We start from the raw sequence: 24,929 nt of genomic DNA, 5'->3' as shown, positions 1-24,929 counted from the left end.
TTTGAAGGACAGAGCACCCCAAGTAATGATCTCTTATCGTAGACAATTTTATCGAGTGCAAAAACATCTCTGCTCTGGTTTGACTGCTACTATTTGATATTTAAAAATACACCATAAAAATATTCATTTTGTAATCCTAGAATACTTTTCACAACAAGTGAAAATAGCTTTTAGTTAGTATTTACGTAAACAACTTATGCACATGTTAGGAACATTTTCCAACCAATAGTTTTCATGATATAAGTGGTTATATAAAAGGCGCTGTTTGCGGATGCATATTGTCAAATTTCAGTACTAAGAACCAACCAAAACTCAATGTGAATGCGAACATGATTTTCATTGCAAATCCTCAAATTTTCAGTCTGTAATAATGGATGACATCATCTGTAATTACTGAAAAGATATATAAGCAGTGGTGAATAAGTCATGAGAGAGCCAGTTTTGTAACAGTTTTTTTGCGTAAAACCTGCTCCAGTCAAAGCAATAGATGTGCAATTTTAAAAGTGAAGCCCTGTGCCAATCTGATTACTTGAAATATCTCTTGGCATAACAAATCATTAGCTACATCGTTAAGAGCTCAGGAAGTTGCAGCAGATCTGGTGGAGCAGATACTCACAATTCTTTTACAGCCACTGCAGCGTCGGAAATTAACTTGAGATAAATCGGAAATTTCAGCGGCAATGTGTGAGTGTGGGACACTGAAAACCTTCATGGAATTGTGGTGCAATGAGATTCACCAAAGGTTAATGTTTTCTGTGCTATATCACAGACAAAGCTGTATGAGCTGTTTTCCTTCTGTGAGAAGACCGTTATGGCTACCTCTTACCTGTGATATTCTGCAGCTGTGGTTGTTTGCACAACCGACTACTGTTTTCGAGAATTTTATCGTCTAAGAAGACAGGACACCCCCTTTCATTAGAGCCTCTATGTTCATTAATAGCAACATGATGAACTTCCACATCACTTGGGGGTACATTAAGAGCCATGTTTATGTACACCCAACGCCAAAAACACTGGAACAGCTCACAGAATGCATCAATGATGCTCAATGACCACTGACAGGATGCTGCTACATTAGGTATGGAGCAAATCTGATGACCACTTGGATGTGTGTCATGGGATCACGATTGTACTTGTACAACATTTGCATAGTGCAAAATGCAAACTTTGTGAATTTATGGTTCTATTCCTCCATCACTCATATTTGTACATGTAGTACTCTTGAAAATATAGAGCTCTGAAAATGAATGAATCATTTATAGTAGCCCTGTATCACACACCTCTTATTTTAATATTGTTTAGCTTGTTACCGATTTACATCTTCAATTGTATGCTGTTAACATATCAAACAAATGTGTCCACTTGGCGATTTAGATTACGTCTTACTCTATCTTACTTTCCTTGAAACTCTTGTCTTATATGAGAAGGATTTGATTCCTTTCATCGCCTTCAACTAATTTTTCATCATTCTATTCCAAAGTGACACACACACAATTCTCTTACACACTCAATTCAATGATGTAACTCTGCTAGAGTCTTTGCATACTCAAGTAGACGGCAGGCTGGCTTCTTTTAACGATAGAGGATAGGTATGCAAGCTGCTGCTGTGACGTAGCATGTGCATACAATGCACAAGATGAGTTGTCTACAGTAATAAAGTTTTTTTAATGACATGTTCACTTTTAATTCTTTTATATATTCTACACATCTCCTATCCTTTATAGAGCTGAAGATGATTGTGTAACAACTGAAACTGGTAATCTGTACTATACTTTGTGATGAAGACAAATAAAACTTGTATTGAAGAAATGGTTATTTCCCAGCAGATTTCTTCCAATATCAACTAACAGTAAAGTCAGTATTTTGATTAAAATATCAGTTCACAACATACAACATATATTCTAACTTTAGTGGCCCCCGTGCTCCCCTCCTCGCTCCCCCATGGACATTCGAACGCACCCACCCACATGTGTGCAACCTTCCCCACACCTTTCCTCCCACACAAGAACGAAAAGCAACACAGGATTAGTAGCCAAATTTTACTGATTACTTACAAGCAGCTTCCCATTCCGACTTTGAAAGCGTACCAACTTTCCTGTGTCCTGTTGATTTCTGCATATATTGCTGGACATGTTCATAATCATCTGGATCATTACCTAACAAAGGTGCATCATGGAAGGGTGGATATGTCTGGAACAAGAAAATGGAAGTTCATCACAGCATACGAAATAACCGATAAATCAAGACAATGTAATAAAAGGTACTGAAATATTAGAAGAAATATTGCAAAAATAGAAAGTACACTTATTATGAATATAATAGAGGGAAACATTCCACGTGGGAAAAATATATCTAAAAACAAATCTGCTGTAACTTACCAAACGAAAGTGTTGGTACGTTGATAGAGACAATAACACACACAAATTTCAAGCTTTCACAACCCACGGTTGCTTCATCAGAAAAGAGGGAAGGAGAGGGAAAGACGAAAGGATGTGGGTTTTAAGGGAGAGGATAAGGAGTCATTCCAATCCCAGAAGCGGAAAGACTTACCTTGGGGGGAAAAAGGGACAGGTATACACTCGTGCGCGCGCGCGTCACACACACACACACACACACACACACACACACACACACACACACACACACACACATTCCCCCCAAGGTAAGCAGACTGTAGAGGAAAACAAGTCTACACCAGTGCCATAGATATAGAAATCGCCCTATGCTTTTTAGATCATATAACAATGATACTTTTACTGTTTTTTAATTTTGATGAGTACAGATTTTAACCTTGACATCTACGGATTTTAATTAAGTATTTTTGGAGATAAAAGTTAATAAAAAAAAATCTACTGAATACAATATGTGCAAATGGAATGTACCAGACGCCACCTGTAGGTAATAGTGTTATAATTAATATAAATGACATGCATTCTGCCAACCAATTTTACGTGACGCAGCATGTGAAAGTTGCTGAATTTGGACTGGTTACTCCTGTAACTGCAATATCAGGTATGTTCTGGTACATTTGATGTTGATTAGCTAGGATGAAAAAGATTTGCTTTCATGAAATCGTAAATTCGTATCATTATTGTTACAGATCTGAAGATGGTTCGGAATGAACCGAAACTGGTCATATGAATAAAAAAAATTTTGCAATCAAGACGGATCATAAGTAACATTATACAATCACTGATTGCTGCTATCCCATCAGACATTACGTCTGTTTTTGCAAAATTGGCAGAAAGGCCACTAAGAAGATGCGTACTCAAATAGTTTTCTTTCGTGAATAATATGTTTAGTCAGTAGTGCGCTTCCAGGTGCTCTGCCAAGTTGTTTCCACATTATGCACAGCATTTCGTTGACTGATCCAGCCATCTTTTTTAGATGCTATGAGTTTTGCTATTTGTGTACTCACTGCCTGGAACCTAATAGACTATGAACTACTGTTGGTCTCACATCACTATTTGTAGCTGGTTTTCATTCTCGGCACCCACTATGTCCTTTGATGCTCTTGTTTTCAGAGCTCATACTGATATTCCGTGAAATGCAAATTCCCTATGCATTTTCCAACTTGAATAGATGTAATGGCTGGTGAGATTTTAACCAGTTAAGTGCCGGACCCAGAGTGTTACTTACATTTAAATCTTCATTTCTCTTCATTAGGTTTCCTGACATCTTTATTTCGATAGGCTCCTTAAGTATGATACACCAGAAACTTCACGTTTGCACCACAATACTGGCCTCATTGCATTTCATTTCAAGATTATATTTGAGGCACTGCTTGGTGTCAGCTGACTTGCTTGATTGTTTTAATCAGGTGAGTCACCGATGTTCGTCGCATCTCTCTTCGACGGTCTGATAGTCTGCCCCACATAATGCATGCCACATTTGTGTTGAAATGCAATACACACCTGTCTTTTGGAGACCTAGGTAGTCTTTAAAATCAAAAAGAATATTTCTTATCTTTGTTGAAGGATATTAAATATACTGGATGCCATGTTTCTGTAGGAGCCTACCAGTCTTTCCGGATACCAGATCAACATAAGGTAGATAAGCGATTTTTTGCTTCTCTTCCTTGGTCTCTGTTTCCACCGTTCTCAGGCGTTTATGAACACTTTTGACCAAGGACAGCCTCACCAAGGAATTGCGAACCTACCAATAGTGTTCTGAAGAAATGGGTACGCAGATCATCAAATTAAACGGTCATTGCAGTCAAAATCAAGAACACCTGAGAAAGAGGGTGAGAGAGACCGAGAAGGAAAAGCCATAAATTGTGTATCTACCTTATGCTGGCCCAGTATCCAGAAAGGTCAGTAGACTCCTATGGAAATATCACACACACTGTATTTCATTTCCTTCAACTAAGATAAAAAATATTCTTTCTAATGTTATGGATGATCTAGGTATCTGAAAGCTGGGTGTTTATCACATTCCGCACGCATCTTCCAGCTTCTCCATCACACACCATCTCTCATCCCTTGGCCTGGACTTCCACACACAACAGTTGTCATCTTAGTAAGTCATCATAAATGCTAAAATAGGCGTTATGATTGAACTCGCTTTGCTAGTTGAGGATTAAATCCGGATCTTTATTTTTGTGGGTGTATATTTCTATTTCTTCCAAAATGTTAAGAAACCGTCCCTTATGAGCTCTATGCAGGATGTCTAAATTGTGTTCAATGTTCGTGACTGAGTGCTTTGAGACAGCCATATGTGCCCCAAAAGCTGTTTTGTTTTGAGAGTAGGTGTGCTCCCTGAATCTGGTCAAAAAGTTCCTATCAGTCTGTCCTATATATTGTTTACAGCAGTCATAACATTTGAATCCTGAAATTTATTCCTACTATTACATGTTTTGTGCCGGAGCTTCAATTTTAACGTGTTATTTGTTCAGAACCCTATTTTAACGTTGGATTTATGAAAGCATCTTTCAATCTTATCTGTAATTCTTCCACTGTAAGTGAGAGCCACATATTTTTTCTTGTTGTTCCTCTTAACTGCGACTTGACTTCCTTCTATTTGTTTCATTTGCCTCTTCTTTATCTTCCTATAAATATTCATCACCTGCTTACACATATATCCGTTCGCTAATGCCACTTGTTTTAAAATACTTAGCTCCTTTTCTGCTTCCTGTTGGCTTAGTGGCAATCTTAGTAGCCTGTATACCATCGAAGTAAAATTTGCCCATTTGTATCGCAGTGGGTGACAAGAGTGCTCATTGATAACTAAATCTGTACACGTACGTTTTCTGAATATGCTAAATTCATGCTTCCCATCTTTCTTTATTAGTGTTAAATCTAAGTAATCTATACAGTTGTCTTCTTCAAATTCCATGGTGAATCTAATTTTCGGGTGTTGAGATCTCATTTTTTGTGCTAAGTTTTCGATATCATTTTTATCTCCTTTGTATAATAAAATAGAGTTGTCAACATATCTCCTGTAATATACAATTTTCTCAGTGATATTAGGATTTTCATCAAAGAATTCGTTTTCCAAGTGATTTACAAAAATGTCAGCCAGCGTCCCAGCTAAACTGTTCCCCATTGCCAACCCATCTTTCTGTTGCTAAATTTTACCATTGAAAGTAAAGTAATTGAATGACAAGACTTGTTCCAACATTTCCACTAGTTCAATCACTTCCCCCAATGCCAATTTACCATGAGTGAGGAGATTGTTCTCAATGATCTCAATCGTTTCTTTTACGGGAATGTTTGGGCACAGATTGGTGATATCCAATGAAGCTAGTGACGCATTCTGAGGTATAAGTACGTCTTTAATTTGCTCGGCAAATTCGTAGCTGTTCCTAATGTTGAAAGTCCAACGATATGTATATGCCACCTTCAATCTGTTATTTAGCTCTTTATTTAATTTATAACTTGGGCTACTGGTATTATTAACGATTGTGCGAATCGATTTTTCAACCTTATGGAGCTTTATTTGTGACCGTAATTCGGGGATTCGCGAATTCATTACTTTCAGGGCAGCACTATGGTTTTAATACATGATACAGACTATATAGAGAAAACCGAAAAGTTCTTTATGGAGAATGGAATAGTAGAAGTCAAGAAAGATCCAACCAGGAAATTTCAAATAGACATAAGGAAACAAACAGATAACAGTGTGTTTCTATTCACAGAGGAGGAAATCCCCGAATTAATTTTAATTAACTATTTCTGGAGATAAAAGTTAATAAAAAAAAATCTACTGAATACGATATGTGCAAATGGAATGTAACAAATGTACCAGATGCCACCTGTCGGTAATAGTGTTATAATTAATATAAATGACATGCATTCTGCCAGCCAATTATATGTGACGCAGCATGTGAAAGTTGCTGGATTTGGAATGGTTACTCCTGTAACTGAAATATCAGGTATGTTCTGGTACATTTGATGTTGATTAGATAGGATGAAAAAGATTCGCTTTGGTGAAATCATAAATTAGTATCATTATTGTTACAGATCTGGAGATGGTTCTGAATGAACCGAAACTGGTCATATGAAAAAAAAAATTTTGCAATCAAGACGGATCATAAGTAACATTATTTCTGCCAATTGTCCACTCTATCAATTACAGTTCCTGCAACTGTGGCTGAAGGCCACTGATTCTCCCTTCTTGCAATTCCTGGAGTTTTGAGAATGTGTCTATCTGTGTGAGTCTTTTGTAAATGTTTTCTCCTAAAGTTTTGTTAGTTCTCCTAAATACTTGGATGTCCAAAGATAAAATCAGACAGTGTTTCCTTTTCTTGATTGAAACCTGCATTCTGGTAATGTAACTTGCTGTGGACAGTAACTATACAGATTTTCCACTTTCTCTGCGAAAATACTGTTTACCTGCGATGTTCGTAGTGCTACAAGGCAAGAACAATCAATCATCCAGACTGCTGACCCTTCAATTACTGTAAGGCTGCTGCATCTCTTCAGAAACCACAGGTTAGTCTGGTACCTTCAATTATAACCTTTTGTTGTGATTGCACCTTTGGTACAGCTATCTGTATAGTTGAGAAATGCAAGCCACCCCACATTCGCAAGGCCCTCGTTTCACGGGGTGCTGCATTATTTAGGTGTGCACAATTTTTTTTCCTGTAGTATATAGGCTTCAAAACATATTAGCTGTTGCACTTGTAAGGGTGCAAACACTTGGTACTGACTTTATAAATGGGTTGGACCAATTGTACTCTCAGATCCGTTGAGTAATTAACTTTGATAATATGTAAATTTCACACTCTCCTCAGTGATTCAGCATGGCAGTGTACATAATCACAAAACAATCTTTTCACAAGAGAAATGTCACATGAAAACAGTACTTCAAAACTAAAAAATCATGGAGAATCTTCCTCCCAAAGTTATGTCTGTACAGACCCAGGTGACTCGCGTTGCAATGAAATTTCGTATGTAACTCACTTTGTATTATTGTGAGAAATGCCAATTACTTAAGCAGCCAGGAAAGTCATGTCGCTGATCTAGAAAGGTGAAGCCAAAGTGCAAATTTAAAATTCGTTAATCCTGATTTCCAAAAGTCATAAATAAACAATCTCATACAAAATGTCGGTAGCTACTACGCTCAGGACAGGAAAGTCCATCAGGATGCCTTACTATAAAGGAAGTCACGGATATTGCTGAGGTGGCCTCAAGCATCATATGCAGCAGACTAAAGTTCAGAATCACCATCAGAGATAGCTCCAGGATGTTATGTACCAAGGCAAAATGCACGGTCATCATCGTCACCATCTGCAAATGCAATCTTGGCAACTGTGCATAGACATGGCAGTTAATACGCAAGCAAATAAACAGAAAATTGTAGCTAAATGTGGAAGATCTGCAGTGACTGATACTTGGTGCAGGGACTGACAGCTGATTCTCAATATAAAGGAAATTTAAGATACTGTTCATAAATAGGTAGAGAGACCTAACAGTGTAAATTTACGTTACTGAAAATCAGTTACTGTAAACAGTCAGTTATAAAATGTAACAACTAAATAAAACTAGTTGCAGGAAATCATACCAGACAGAGATTCAAAGAAAGAATATACAGGGTGATCTATTGATAGAAACCGGGCCAAATATCTCACGAGATAAGTACCAAATGAAAAACACTACAAAGAACGAAACTCTTCTAGATTGAAGGGGGAAACCAGATGGCGGCGCTACGGTTGGCTCACTAGATGGCGCTGCCATAGGTCAAACGGATATCAGTTGTGTTTTTTAAATAGGAACCCCATTTTTTATTACATATTCGTGTAGTGTGTAAAGAAATATGAATGTTTTAGTTGGACCACTTTCTTCGCTTTGTGATAGATGGCGCTGTAATAGTCACAAACGTATAAGTACGTGGTATCACGTAACATTCCGCCAGTGCGGATGGTATTTGCTTCGTGATACATTACCCACGTTAAAATGGACCGTTTACCAATTGCCGGAAAGGTCGATATCGTGTTGATGTATGGCTATTCTGATCAAAATGCCCAACGGGTGTGTGCTATGTATACTGCTCGGTATCCTGGATGACATCATCCAAGTGTCCGGACCGTTCGCCAGATAGTTACAGCATTTAAGGAAACAGGAAGTGTTCAGCCACATGTGAAACATCAACCATGACCTGCAACAAATGATGATGCCCAAGTAGGTGTTTTAGTTGCTGTCGCGGCTAATCTGCACATCAGTAGCAGACAAATTGCACGAGAATCGGGAATCTCAAAAACGTCGGTGTTGAGGATGCTACATCAACATCGATTGCACCCGTACCATACTTCTATGCACCAGGAATTACATGGCGATGACTTTGAACATCGTGTACAGTTCTGCCACTGGGCACAAGACAAATCACGGGACGATGACAGATTTTGTGCACGCATTCTATTTAGCGACGAAGCGTCATTCACCAACAGCGGTAACGTAAACCGGCATAATATGCACTACTGGGAAACGGAAAATCCACGATGGCTGCGACAGATGGAACATCAGCGACCTTGGCGGGTGAATGTATGGTGCGGCATTATGGGAGGAAGGATAATTGGCCCCCATTCTATCGATGGCAATCTAAATGGTGCAATGCATGCTGAGTCCCTACGTAATGTTCTACCAATGTTACTACAAGATGTTTCACTGCATGACAGAATGGCGATGTACTTCCAACATGATGGATGTCCGGCACATAGCTCGCATGTGGTTGAAGCGGTATTGATAGCATATTCCATGACAGGTGGATTGGTCGTTGAAGCACCATACCATGGCCCGCACGTTTGCCAGATCTGACGTCCTCGGATTTCTTTCTGCGGGGAAAGTTGAAAGATATTTGCTATCGTGATCTACCGACAATGCCTGACAACATGCGTCAGCGCATTGTCAATGCATGTGTGAACATTACGGAAGGCGAACTACTCGCTGTTGAGAGGAATGTCGTTACACGTATTGCCAAATGCATTGAGGTTGACGGACATCATTTTGAGCATTTATTGTATTAATGTGGTATTTACAGGTAATCATGCTGTAAGAGCATGCGTTCTCAGAAATGATAAGTTCACAAAGGTACGTGTATCACATTGGAACAACTAAAATAAAATTTTCAAACGTACCTACGTTGTGTATTTTAATTTAAGAAAACTACCTGTTACCAACTGTTCGTCTAAAATTGTGAGCCACATGTTTGTGACTGTTACAGCGCCATCTATCACAAAGCGAAAAAAGTGGTCCACCTAAAACATTCATATTTCTTTATGTACTACACGAATATGTAATAAAAAATGGGGGTTCCTATTTTTAAAAACGCAGTTGATGTCCGTTTGACCTATGGCAGCACCATCTAGCGGGCCAAGCATAGCACCACCTGGTTTCCCCCATCAAGTTAGACAAGTTTCGTTCTTTGTAGTTTTTTCGTTTGACGCTTATTTCATGAGCTATTTGGCCCAGTCACGATCAATGAACCACCCTGTATAATGCAACAGCAAGAGGCACTACTTACAAAACCCTCGTTCACTCAATTGTTTAATACCGATCATCAGTCTAGGGTCTTTAAAAGACACTGTTGCACCAGCACCCTTCCTAGCCGAGTCCACACCCCCGCTGCCTTGCAAGCCAGCATGCTGCCTGTGAAATTCTGTTGTCAGGGCCGCAATAACGCTGAGGCGGCATGGTGCAAGATACCAACCCATAGCAATGGCGAATGCAAGTTACCTCACGCTGCACCCTATCAGCCCCCTGTGTGTCCAGAGGCATGTCACAGTCACAACAAACCTGAGAAAATTTGCTATAAATACTCACTGCTTGGCCCTAGCAGTATCAGTCTTTGACGGCTGCCTATGCCGAGAACTACTCCACGCTAGCTGTCACCCCGATGTGGGCCACTACAACTAGCCTCTGCCTCAGATAGCTGCTGGTTTATGGGCAGCTTCTAGACCTGATTCTGCCAGTGTCTGAATAGGCACTAGCTGTGGTCTCTACCAAGTTGTCAACTGGACACTGGGCATCTCCAAGGGGTACTGTGTTAACATCTTACACAGCCACATGCTGCAAAGACATGACTGCCTGTGTTCCTGCACCAACTGGCAAAGACGCTGCCTTGAGTTTTGCTGAGGCAGTCTCTGCCACCTGGGGTCCTTACATGCCACTGAATGTCACCTGTGGAGACTGTACGAGTTCATCCTAAATAAAGATGAGGCTGATATCGACATATTTCTGATTCCACAGCTGCCAGGGAATTGGTTCTTTGCACCCAATGCTCTGCTCATCATTCTGAGTCAGCATCCTGGCAATGAACAGCATCTATGGCTAATGGAGCAGTCTGGTGCCATAAAAACTGGTGTCATAAGTAGCCACTGATATTCAGCACAATCAAGGCTCAGCATACACCATCATCATTGCTGCATGATGAGTGAAGACCTTTTTTTTCCTGCTTTACACCCAAGTGGGTTTCAATGGCAGAAAACACGGACTGGAGAGCTGATTTTAAAATGTGGTTCCCTGAGTTGACTCAGGTACAGATCTCAGCAAATTCAGAGGGAATGCCAGAGACCTATCACATCATGTGCCCAGTTAGGTGTATACCATGTTACCTCCTGGGTGCATAGTGCGCCCTCCACTCAACTGTCATCTGTAATTTGTTTCAAATATAGAAGTTCAGATGAGGGCACATAATACAGACTTGCAAAGGCCTCTGAAAGAGGCTCGAACATTTCAAGTGCTGAGGAAAGGCTTAGAGCAGTGATATAGAAGGCAAAAAGTTGTGGGTATTATTGGGAGCAATTAAAAGGTGTCACAAACACAGGGCAATTTCATTAAAAGTTTCATAGACAGCATAAGTAAACTCAATGTCAAGTTAATGGAGAGTTGTTTTAATATCCCCACCAGAGGACACCGAGATGGATGCAGCTCATTTCCTCTTCCCAGCTTGTAGCTCACCCAATGTCAGCTAGTATAGTTATTTTTGTGCCAACAGGATGATTCTGCAGTGTTCTCACATTTGTGCACATACTGTACTAAAGTGGTGATACAAATTGGGTCCCTCACAAGAAGCAAAGGAAGTCAGATGCATTTTTGTGGGGGTTACCGATTGATGTGTTAACACACACACACACACACACACACACACACACACACACACACGAACAAACCAACATTGGACACACATTTAAAAACATATAAGAAGATCTTAAGACACTAAATGATGTACATATGATAAATTTAATGGAGGAGCTGGAAATTTTTGATCATCACAAAAAACAATGGGGGAAAAATTCTCTATGCCAAATTAAGAGTGAATCAAGTCAATTTTTTCAAACATTTCTTCAATAAATAATAACTATAGCAAATTCCATAAATATCTTCACCTCTTCATACACTCTAAGCAATATCTGCAACAAAATAGAATGTAAAGGATAATCAATAATTTAAAATTCAGTTATGCCAAGATAATATAGTGACAACTTCAAATAAATAATATAATCCACATAAATGTAAGACCTATCACTGTGTCCAAACACTTTGTGAAGCCATACTGTCATAATATTTTTTTTAACATATTTTGATTTAAAAAACAAACAACATGAGTGATGGTTTGCAAGTGCAAGGATTTCTGTGCAGATTTTTGTAAGTAGAAACACAAAAAATCTATTGCAAAAGAGGCAGAACAACACACATGCAAACGTCGTACAAAATACTTATGGTGAATATTGTACTAGATAATGACAACAAATTCTCAAAAAGCGTTGAGCTCAGAATAAAAAAAAGATACGAAATTGGTACAATGTTTCATTGTTACGGGAGCAAGTATTTAAACAATTAAAAGAAGCACATAAATATGTGTTATCTGATGATGGGGGGGGGGGGGGTCAAAGAACCACAGAATGGCATGAAGCTTACTCATGTCATACACATAAAAAGGATATGGAGCAATATTTGAAAAACTGTGAACCATGTACACACAGAGCAAGTTGAGCCCTCAGCATTTTCCACTGCAAAGATTACCAGAAACTGGTAACCCTTTTCAAATGACTAGGATGGACCCCTTTTTAGAAAAAGCTGGTTAGGAACTGCTACATTCTGACCATAAGAGTTAATTTTTCACACTATGAGTCAGTAGGGTGAGACTGTGGCGTTATTTATAGATCGGGGCATCAATTTGGTGTCATAATTAACGAAACAGTTGTGACATCTATCGCATATTCATAAGTTAAGGATGAACGTGATGCATCTGCAGGCTTACAGAAGAACAGAGAGGATGCACCAGACAATAGGAAAAATGCAAATAGCCATTACAATGATTGGGATACACTGTTACCATGTGCAGTCCCAGCTTATAGTTCTAAGATCCACAAAAGTACACGGCCTTCACCATATGAAGCAGTAAATGGCTGGAAAACACCATCACCACTTGAAATAAAATTTAAGGTGGGAAGAATGGAAATGCAAAATTTCACAAGGATGTTACAAGATGTGAAAGCTGGTACAGAAAGCCAGTACAAAGGCCCTTGTACGTCAGGAACAAGTGGGGCAGCGCAATGTAATGTTACTCGAGTATGAAACCTTCACTAGCTTTCAGACAAATCCTTTTTTGAGCTAGTCCACACACACATGCATGCCTACCTACATTGAGCCAACTGAACACACAAAGTTCCAGGATTGTGTATTCATGCCAGCACAATAAACTGTGTGTGTGTGTGTGTGTGTGTGTGTGTGTGTGTGTGTGTGTGTGTGTAGATGGGGCAGTTTTGCTCAAAAAACATTCATTTGAAAGTTAGTGAAGGTTTCAGTCTTGTTTATATGCCTATAGACAACTAAACAACTTTACTATTCAGTGATTTGTTACCTTTACACCTAAACACATAAAGCATTATGCAAATGAAATTGTTGTGCTACATAATATCTATTCCAGAAATAACACAATGAAATTATCTGACATCAATTTCAATACCATATTTTACAGACTATAAGATGCACCCCAATTTTGAAGTTATTTTTAAAAAATAACATTTTTATCATTTTTATTATTAGACTGCAAAGCCAGACTAAAAAAAATGGTTAGTTTATAAAACCAACTGACCTTTAATATCGCTGAAAATCGTCATTGGAACTTTCTTCTTCTTCTTCTCCTCCCTCTTCATCATCATCATTTTCCTCTTCATGTACAAGATAGTCTTTCACTGCCATTGAGTGTGTTACTTATGACCCACTTCTTGAAAGGAGTAACAATAATGTCTTCTCTCACTCTAGACCACAACTGTTTTATCCACTGACACACTTGTTTGATCGTAGCTCATTTTAAAGCACCCTTCTACATGTATTCATGTTGGGTTCCATTCACCATCCATTTGTTCCATTCCTCTTGCATATACACTTTAAATGTTTTATTTATTGAGACATAAAGAGGTTGCAATTGTGAAATAAGTCTTCCCGGAATAACAGCAAGCTTTGTATTTCCATGTCTCTATTTCTCTTTCACAGAATTTTTCAAATGACCACTAAACTGATCTAGCAGAATAGCTTCTTCAATAAAGCACCTTTTGTTCTCTCCCATATTCTGTTAATCCATAATTTCATACCAGCCTCATCCATTCAACCCTTGTCACGTATGTGAACGACAACACTTGGCAATATTTCAGAAGGTTTTACCATTGTTTTGTGTTTGTAAATGATCATTGGATTAAGTTTAGTACTGTCGGCACAACAGCATAGTTCATTTTTTCACGTCCACCCGTTTTTGTAGTCACCGTTTTAGCACCTATTATGGCAATAGTTCTGTTGCTCAGTAAGCCAAATGTCAGAGGAGTTTTGTCCATATTCGCTATTTGGCTTAGTTTCACACTGGTTTTCTTTTGATGCTGAATAATAAAGTGATGGAAAGATAATATTCTTTCTTCATACTCTTGTGGCATTTTCTGAGATGTTTTGGTTCTGATTCACAAGCTAAGTCCATGATGCTTCATAAACCTGCGGCACCACCCAACTCCACCCTTAAGGTCTGTTAAGTTCCACCACAGCGCTAACTTAAGAGTGTGTATTTGAATCATTTTTGTGTTAATTCCAGTGCCATTTTGACAGTGTCCTTGAATCTATTTCAATACACCGTCATCTAGTTTGGGCCATTTTGCATTCAGTTCTCTATTTGCACATTTAGTCTTTATTGTTTTTTTCAGTTCTTCGTTACTAGCCCGCCAATCATGAATTGCTTTTCCTGTTGGTGGAGGGCCAAAACGCCACTCAACTGTACTTTTACCAATAACACAAATCACTTTCAATCAAAGGTTACTGGCACCGTAAACTGCAACGACGTGTCATAGGCTACACAGTGTTCTGTATATGTGATTTTTTTTTCTGGGGGGGGGGGGGGGGGCAGTGTTAGCAAGCTTGCGAATCCCCCACAACTCACACTGATGCACTGCTGCTGTCAGCTGACTCCAATGTTGCCAGATAGAGATAGGTTTCCCATGGCATCGAACATATGGCCATTTTTAAGACTGGCGGGAATTTAAAATCAAATACTGGACATTTTTACATTAATTTCAAGTACAAGACGCAACTGAATTCTGGAGGTAATGTTCCATAGATAAAAGTGCATCTTACAGTCCATAAAGTATGGTAGTTACTTTCCCACAATGGCAGCAAAAATCTGAGGTGTGTGTGTGTGTGTGTGTGTGTGTGTGTGTGTGTGTGTGCGCGCGCGCGCGCGCGCTAGCCTGCCTGAATAATACAGAATACAGTGGCAACAGCAAATGGCTGCTCTTTGCAACACCGCATTCTTAAACAATGGTTACTCAATGTGTGTTCCCTTCCATGTGCTGTCAACACAGAGAAACTCTGTGTTCATGCTCTTAGATGATGTGAACTCTTGACCAAACTTCTTCAAATAACTTTTTGTTTTGAACTGTGGTAGACAGTGGCATAATGCTGAGGACCCCTGCATTGATTTATATTATGGCGGACACTGTAGGCATCATTGAGACATTAGCTGCAGAAAAAATATAACAGCATAAAGAACTGGTGAGTCTTCTGGTTAAGGTGATGCCTCTATTATAAAACATTACTTCAGGAAAACAAACAAATACACTCCAGTAATATCTTTCAAGGCAATTAATCTGACGAATGGGGAAGACCATGTAATTCATTGACAGTGAAGGTTAAGGGGGCCACTGTCTTGTCCGCAATTCGTAGATAGGATGGCTCAATGATGGTTAGATCGAGGGAGTCAATAGAATACCTATTAACAGTGCTTCTTCCTGATGAGAACATGAAGACAGATATTGAAACACATGCACATTTTTGAAGCAAACTACATAACAAGTATGACAACTGGATTTTGGTGTTAACTTTTGCTCAGGAACAAGTTTTATCAAAATTTCCAAGCTCAAAACTAGAAAGACACCATCTCCATGTGGTGTCTACTCTCAGGATGTGAAAGATGGTTGGCCCTTTGGTAGTACCTTATTATACACAATTACTAAACAAGGGATTTGCAAATACATAGTGTAGCATACCAACCACATACGAACATAACAGTACTGCAGCAACACTGACAGTAGGTGAGTGCAGGATGTTGTAACTGAAATAATTCAATAAGGCCAAAGCAATGTTGTAAGGCAGGCTGTCTTGCTGCAACAGTGGGCTCAGTGGTAATGCACAAATTCGTGCAGCAAGATATGAGGCAAATTTCCACATTAACAGTGGTGTTTTACGTTACAGACTAGTACTGGTGCATATGCACAACAAGCATGCCAGTGCTGACTATATTGGACATTTTGTAACAGATTTAATAATGATTCTCTGGCTTGCAGCTCTACCAGGACAAACAGGTTGTACTGGATGAGGTTGTCACATGGATCTGCCAGCAGAAATTACTGTTGAAGGCCATGGCAAGACAACAGCTCTACGCATTAAGTCCCTCCTGAACTTAGTGTCACAGCATAGCAGGCCATTCAAGGTGTACTTAAGCAGCACTGTCAACTCCTGCCCAGCAGACAGTGGTTGTTTCCCATGCAAATGTGCACTACAGCTTACATAATGAGGCCACTGGTGCACAGCAGAGACTCTGTGACAGCACTGCAGGCCAAGCAAGCAAACAACCCAGCACAGTTCAGAGCCCAACCGGGCACCAGCCATTGATCCAGTATACTTCATAGAAGAACAACTTGTTACCTTTGCAACTGCCTTTCTCTGTAGTCTCCTCGGCTCCCATTCGGCCTTCACCACCCACTCGTACCATCCTTTCTCACAGCTCTCCCCCCCCCCCCTCCCCCTGCAATGAGTGTGCTAAAGTAGGATATCAGTGATTTGGAAAACAGCTTGGGCAGTAATGATCCCATTAAGTACCTTGGCCAATGCCCAGGACTGGTTGGTGATTGCGGAGGTTGGGGGGGTAAGGGACCAAACAACAAAGTAATCAGTCCACTGATACAAGAGAGGCGCATCCAGAAGTATAACTTCCACCGAGAATGTTTTCTGATCTAGTCTGGAGATTGATAACAGTAAAAGCGAGAAAGCTGAAAAATTAATGAATATTTTTTGACTATCAATAATAAAACCAAGAAGAAGGTGTGTATCCTTGGAGCTCTGCACCCAACAGGAAATGTCCCACCCATAGCTGTTGCACCACTGACCCATTAAGGTCAAGAGCGCCCACTATTCAACAAAGAGATTGATAACAGTAAAAGTGAGAAGGCTGAAAAATTAATGAATATTTTTTGACTATCAACAATAAAACCAAGAAGAAGGTGTGTATCCTTGGAGCTCTGCACCCAACAGGAAATGTCCCACCCATAGCTGTTGCACCGCTGACCCATTAAGGTCAAGAGCGCCCACTATTCAACAAAGAGCAATACCCAAAATAGAAAATTGGGCACAGAAGAAAGGCGACAAACCAAAACTAAAAGCAATTAAAACAGAGTAAAAGAGGGATGAAAGAATAGCCTGATCAAGGAGGTATGGCCAGGGATCCCCCAGACCTAGCAAACAGAGGGAGACACCCCAACCCCAACCACCCCCACCCTGTTCTGGAGGTAGAGTAAAACCTTGTAACTGAGAATAAAAACTTTTGTGGAAAAAATAGAGAACCAAATCAACCATCATGAATCATCTGCCAATATTAGAAACAATGCTTCCAAAAGTCCATACTTAACATGGAGGGGAAAAGGAGAGGTCATTCCACCAAGATATGAGTTAGTCTCTGTATGGTTCTATAACTACAAAGTGAGGGCGGCTCATTACACAAAAGAAAACTTTGGATTAATCTGGTATGACTGATGAGAAGACAACATAGGACTATGGATTCCTTCTTGGAGAAGCAGAAGGAAGAATACTGTGCTGCAGTGGTCTCCTTCATAAAGCGGAGTTGACTAGATGGGGCAGTAGGACACCAGACGATGTTCCATTTCCGACCGAGCATAGATCTTGTGTACACCTCCAGTTGGCAATGTGAACGGGGAGCAAGTAAATGCTTCTCTCACCAAACGGTCGGCCAGTTTATTTCCCGAGATACCCCCATGATTTAGGATGCAAAGAAAGATAACTAAGCAGGCAGCACAACAAAGGTCAGTGAGAATGTCATGAATAGTGGAGATTAAAGCGTGGCAAGAAAAGTATCAGACAATAGCTTGGTGACTGCTCACTGAGTCAGTACATATTAAAACCCAGTCAAGGGAGGCCGTTTAATAAAATGGAGGGCTCTGCTAATGGCTGTCAGCTCTGCCATAAACACACTATACGTTCCTGTCAGTGAATGGCATTCCATACCAGCACGATGTAAAAGCATATCCTGTCTGATCAATAGTTTTAGAGCCATCAGTAAAAAAGATGGTAGCATCCTGGAACTCTTTGAGAACTGGGTGTGACAGATGCCACAAGATCATGGAGACAAACAAGATTTTAGGATCTTGGAAGAGATCAGTCCTACTCTGTGGCCAGGGAACCATCCGAGGAGGAGTGTAGGAGAAAACACATGGAGCAAAATCCAGGGAGGAGATGAATGTTTTGGCAGAGGGAAGAAAGGCGTATTCCAACTGGTAGGTTCACCCATGGGCAGGTGTCAGGAGGATGACACCCCATGTGTAAAGAGAATGGATACATGACATTAACAGGTAATTGTCAAATGGGGATTGTGAAGGAAACCAAGAGCTGGTATCACTGAAACTGAAGGGGGAGGAACCTTGCTTTGGCAAGGATAGTGTCTAAGGGACTAGTCCAAAAGGCACGAGTGACCAGATGCATACCATGATGGTGGACTGGGACTTTAAAGTGGAGGGAGCTGCCAAGCCACAAGCCTGGCAACTGTAGTCCAGTCAGGACAAAACCAGGGTCTGGTAAATACAGATAAATAGTAGCACGAACCACACTCCAAGGTGTGTGGGCAAGGAAGCTGAGAACATTAAGCTTCAAGAGGGCATGGGAGGGGGTGGGAGGGAGGGACCTTTGGAAAGGGGAACAGCAGTTCCAGCAGTGTGGATCTTCACGCCTGAGATTCTTTGCACAATCTCGTCAATAAAATCTGACAGAGGGGTCGCAAATGTAACAACAGAGGCATAAAAAGCACCCCACATGGTAGTCAGTCTGTCTGGCAGTGGCAAGGAAACAACATGATCACCGGAAAGTGGCCACTGTCACAAAGGTCATCGTGTAGCGACTAATGTAGTGAAGCTACAAGATGAGGGGAAGAAACTGCTAGACCAACAGCTGAAAAGGTGCTATGGAGGATGGTCATGATCTTAGCGTAGCTTATTGATCGCCATATCCTCAGGATGAAAGTGTACATATTCCTTCTGTGCCTCACTATATGAGAGTCGGTCAATAGATTTGTATTGCTGGATATTCCGTTCTTTCCGTAAGGCCAAACTGGTGAACGTGGAGGGTGATGTTCTGCACAGTTGACACAAAAAGGTGGATGTTCACAAGGACTACCTTCATGGGGCGATCCTACACATTATGGTCTGTCGTGCAGCAGGATGATGTACGCCCAAAGCATAAATATATGAAGCACCTCATAATAGGTAGTGTGACACAAAGACATCTGACCTATATATCATGACCATAAATTTCTCTGGAAGGACACTTCCATCAAAGGCTAAGACAAAGGCACCTATATCCATACGATTATCCATGGGCCCTTTTTGTACACGTCTGATAAAATGTATGCCTCGTCACTGAAGGTCAAACCAGAGTTTCTCATCTGTTTGCAGCATAAGATCCCTGTGGAATAGGATTCCTTGTACCATGTTGAAAGTTTTGTGTGAGACAATGGTCACAGCTATGTCACCTAGACGATCGGATGCCTAAAAAGCCATAGACTGGGGGCAGGGGAAGTTTTAATTAATAACATTTCACATTCTCCCCAGAGACTCAACTTTCCCAAATTGGTCTTCAACGATTTTGACAAAAAATAATGATTTTGTTGCAGTAAAAGTATCCCCATTAGTTCGGTTACAGAACAAGTGGCGGATGAAGTATTTCACTCCCAGACACCTGGCTTGTCCCTCTTCCCACAGTATACCCATGGAAGGAAACAATGTGGTCATATCTCTCTGCATTATTATAATCTTTCCCACCTGAAGAGATGACTGGGGCATTGCAGACACCTGTGGATGAAAGTTTAATTCACTTCACATACGAATCTTCTGCCACAGCACCACCTAATCAGAACAGCGGCTCTCCTCAAGGGAGCCAACCAACCACAGCAATGGTTATCTGGCCAGTACAGCACTGCCTAGAATCACTATGCCCCAGCCATGATGGGCACATACTTCTTGGCTTGTGTGGAGAGTTTCCAGCTCAGGCACCAACCCCTGCATGGTAGGGGGGCTCCCATCATCTACATCTACATGGTTACTCTGCAATTCACACTTAAGTGCCTGGCAGAGGGTGCATCGAACCATTTTCATACTCTTCTCTACCATTCCCCTCTCGAATGGCGTGTAGGAAAAAGGAACACCTAAATCTTTCTGTTCGATCTCTGATTTCTCTTATTTTATTATGATGATCACTTCTCCCTATGTAGGTGGGTGTCAACAAAATATTTACGCATTCGGAAGAGAAAGATGGTGATTGAAACTTCGTAAACAGATCTTGCGGAAAAGAAAAGCGCCTTTGTTTCAGTGACTGCTACCGCAACTCGCGTGTCATATCAGTGACACTCTCACCCCTATTGCGCGATAACATGAAACGAGCTGCCCTTCCTTGCACTTTTTCGACGTCCTCTGTCAATCCTACTTGGTAAAGATCTCATACTGTGCAGCAATATTCCTGCAGAGGACAGGCAAGTGTAATGTAGGCTGTCTCTTTAGTGAGTTTGTCGCACTTCTAAGTGTTCTGTCAACAAAGTGCAGTCTTTGTTTCACCTTCCCCACAATGTTATCTATGTGGTCTTTCCAATTTAAGTTGCTTGTAATTGTAATCGCTAGGTATTTAGTCGAATTTACAGCCCTCAGATTTGTGCAATTTATGGTCTACCCAAAATTTGTCGGATTTCTTTTAGTACCCATGTGGATGACCTCACACTTTTCTTTCTTTAGTGCTAATTGCCACTTTTTGCACCATACAGAAACTCTCTCTAGATCATTTTGTAACTGGAATTGATCGTCTGATGATTTTACAAGATGTTAAATTACAGCATCATCTGCAAACAATCTAAGGGGGCTGCTCAGATTATCACTTAAGATTATTTATATAAATCAGGAGCAGCAGAGGGCCTATGACACTACCTTGCGGAACGCCAGATATCATTTCTGTTCTACTTGATGATTTACCGTCTATCACTATGAACTGTGGCCTCTCTGAGAGGAAGTCACGAATCCAGTCACACAACTGAGGCGATACTCCATATGCACGCAATTTGATTAATAGTCGCTTGTGAGGAACGGTATCAAAAGCCTTCTGGAAATCTAGGAATATGTAATCGATCTGAGATCCCTTGTCGACAGCACTCATTAATTCATGGGAATAAAGAGCTGGCTGTGTCGCACAAGAACGATATTTTCTGAATCTGTGTTGGTTATGTATCAATAAGTCATTTTCTTCAAGATGATTCATAATGTTCGAGTACAGGGTTGGGTTGGGTTGTTTGGGGAAGGAGACCAGACAGCGTGGTCATCGGTCTCATCGGATAACGGAAGGATGGGGAAGGAAGTCGTCCGTGCCCTTTGAAAGGAACCATCCCGGCATTTGCCTGGAGTGATTTAGGGAAATCACGGAAAACCTAAATCAGAATTGCTGGACGCGGGATTGAACCGTCGTCCTCCCGAATGCAAGTCCAGTGTCTAACCACTGCGCCACCTCGCTCGGTACTGTTCGAGTACAGTATATGCTCCAAAATCCCACTGCAAATTGAGGTCAGTGATAGGGGCCTGTAATTCAATGTAATTCAAATTCATAATGTTCGAGTACAGTAATTGCTCCAAAATCCCACTGCAAATTGAGGTCCGGGATAGGGGCCTGTAATTCAATGTGTTACTCCTATTTCCTTTCTTGAATATTGGTGTAAACTGTGCTACTTTCCAGTGTTTAGGAACAGACGTTTCGTCAAGTGAGTAGTTGTATATCATTGCTAAGAAAGGCGCTATTGTGTCTGCATACTCTGAGAGGAACCTCACTGGTATACCATCTGGATCAGAAGACTTGCCTTTCTTAAGTGATTTGAGTTGTTTCGCAACACCTAAGATATCTACACTTATGTCACTCATGCTAACAGCTGTTCTGGTTTCGAATTCTGGAATATTTACTTCGTCTTCTTTTGTATTTAGTAACTCTGCTTTAGTGGCACCATCATCGGTAACATTTCCATTGATATCATGCAGTTACAGTATTGACTGTTTTTTTGCCATTGTTGTACTTTACATACGATCAGAATCTCTTTGGATTTTCTACCATATTTTGAGACAATATTTCATTGTGGAAACTATTAAAAGCATCTTGCACTGACATCCACACTAAATTTCGAGCTTCTGTGAAACTTGGCCAGTCTTGGGGATTTTACGTTCTTCTGAATTTGGCATGTTTTTTTCGTTGTTCTGCAAGTGTTCTGACGTGTTTTGTGTACCATGGTGGATCAGTCCCGTCTCTTATTAACTTATGCGGTATGAATCTATCTACTGCTGCCAATACTGTATCTTTGAATTTGGGCCATATGTGGTCTACACTTACATAATTAGCTTGGATAGATGGAGACTCATAGGAAGGCATCAAGCGAATTTTTATCTGCTGTTGTAAATAGATATATTTTGTGTTTATTTTTAGTGGTTTTGGTTGATATGGTTTTCAGCCTCGCTACAATGACCTTGTGTTCACTAATCCCTGTATCTGTCATGACGCGCTCTATTAGATCGGGATTATTTGTGGCTAAGAGGTCAAGTGTGTTTTCGCAACCATTTACAATTCGTGTGGGCTCATGAACTAATTGTTCAAAGTAATTCTCAGAGAAAGCATTCAGTACAATTTCAGAAGATGTTTTCTGTCTACCACCGGCTTTGAACATGTATTTTCGCCAACAAATTGAGGGTAGATTGAAGTCTCCACCAATTTTAACTGTATGAGTGGGGTACTTATTTGTAATGAGATTCAAGTTTTGTTTGAAGCGTTCAGCTGTTATATCATCTGAGTCGGGGGGTCGGTAGTAGGAGCCAATTATTATTTTGGTACGGTTGTTGAGTATAATCTCTACCCATAGTAATTCGCAGGAACTATCTATTTCAACTACTACCAACAGACACAAACACACCACCACCTACTTTATTTAATCTATCCTTTCTGAACACAGTTTGCGCCTCTGTAAAAATTTCAGCAGAATTTGTCTCCGGCTTTAGCCAGCTTTCTGTTCCTATAAATATTTCAGCTTCAGTGCTTTCTATCAGCGCTTGAAGCTCTGGTACTTTTCCAACACAGCTACGACAATTTACAACTACAATATCGATTGTTGCTTGGTCAATTCTCATCCTTTCTTTGCCCTGTACTCTTTGGGACTGGAGCCCTTTTTGATCTTTCCCAAGACTGTCTAACCTAAAAAACCACCCAGTCCACGCCACACACAGCTCCTGCTACCCATGTAGCTGCCTCCTGTGTGTAGTGGACACCCGACCTATTTAGTGGAAACCGAAACCCCACCGCCCTATGGCGCCAAATCAAGGAATCCACAGCCTACACGGTCGCAGAACCATCTGAGCCTCTGATTCAGACCCTCCACTCGGCTTTGTACCAAAGGTCTGCAATCGGTCCTGTCGATGATGCTGCAGATGGAGAGCTCTGCCTTCATCTCACTAGCAAGACTGGCAGTCTTCACCAACTCAGTTAGCCGCCGGAAACCAAAGAGAATCTCTTCCGATCTTTAGCGACACACATCATTAGTGCCGACATGAGCCACCACCTGCAGTTGGCTGCACCCTGTACCCTTCATGATATCCGGAAGGACCCTTTCCACACCTTGGATGACTCCCCCCGGTACGCACACGGAGTGGACATTGGCATCCAAGTACTTGATGACCCCTCCGCAACAGAATGGCTACCGTATTGTGTTTTGGGCATAGTAACTTTGCAAGAAAGGAAAAGTACACATGAAGAAGACACAAGAGATGGAACAAATGTCGCGTTGGGTTACCTTCCCTGCATGATATGCACTTCTGTAAAATTTGGAGACAGAGTAGCACGTCAAATCCAACAAGTGGGCCATATAATTAAGAATGAAAAGTTGTAGAATGCTGAAGGAAGAAAACGAGTGTCCAAAATCACAGACTAGGTCCAAGGACAAATGGTACCAAGAAGACCGACCAATAAAAGGATGAGTGGAAATAAGAATAGTACAAGAATAGACTTGCGGCACAAAGGGAAGTAGCACTGGAAGGGCTGGGGCCCTCTAGTGGCCAAGCAAGTATCCACAAAAGGGAGGGGGGGGGGGGGGGGGTGGAAACACGACATAGTCCAGGAGCATATGCATCATAACCAGTTGCAAGCGCAAGTGCACAGGGGTCTCTTGGGTTTAAACAAGTGCCAATATGGATTCAGAAAAAGGAGTCTATAGATAATGCAGTTAATAGAGGTCTTCCAACTGCAGAAAATTTGACTTTTAAATATGCAACTGCACTCATGATTGGCATCAAAGGTGGACTCGACAAGTTATGGCAGCCTGCAATGTTCTCACACTTCTGAGATCTCAGAACCCCCAAATGTCTGAAACAGAGATTTGCCAATTACTGTAGCAGATGTGTTGTCTATTGACATGGAGGCGGAAAAAGGTAAACAAAAATATTACCAAGGACTGTCCTCAAGGCTCCATAAATGGCCTGTAGCTCTGGGATCTTGGTACTAAAATCCTCTTACATCTGACAGACATGGTAGATACTGTTGGAGGTGGTGTTACGTATGTAGGTGATGTTCTAGTTGGTTGGATGGTTAATTGTTTAAAGAGGGAGGGAGGGACCAAAATGCTAGGTCATTGGTCCCTTGTTCCTGTTAAAATAATTCCACAAG

At 40.8% G+C, this 24,929-nt stretch overlaps 1 protein-coding gene across 1 annotated transcript in view; it reads right to left on the bottom strand.

Moving 5' to 3' along the window:
• Window positions 1-24,929, bottom strand: part of LOC126262671 (mRNA cap guanine-N7 methyltransferase) — a 125,004-nt gene that overhangs the window by 7,417 nt on the left and 92,658 nt on the right. Inside the window, exon 7 of the mRNA XM_049959444.1 lies at window positions 2,055-2,190. Within this exon, the coding sequence (XP_049815401.1) occupies window positions 2,055-2,190 (136 nt within the window). The remainder of the gene's footprint in view (window positions 1-2,054; window positions 2,191-24,929) is intronic.

The sequence above is a fragment of the Schistocerca nitens genome, chromosome 6, assembly GCF_023898315.1.
Source record: "Schistocerca nitens isolate TAMUIC-IGC-003100 chromosome 6, iqSchNite1.1, whole genome shotgun sequence".
NCBI classification, from domain to species: domain Eukaryota; kingdom Metazoa; phylum Arthropoda; class Insecta; order Orthoptera; family Acrididae; genus Schistocerca; species Schistocerca nitens.
Note: the sequence above shows the minus strand (reverse complement) of the source record. Positions and strands in the feature narration are given on the sequence as shown.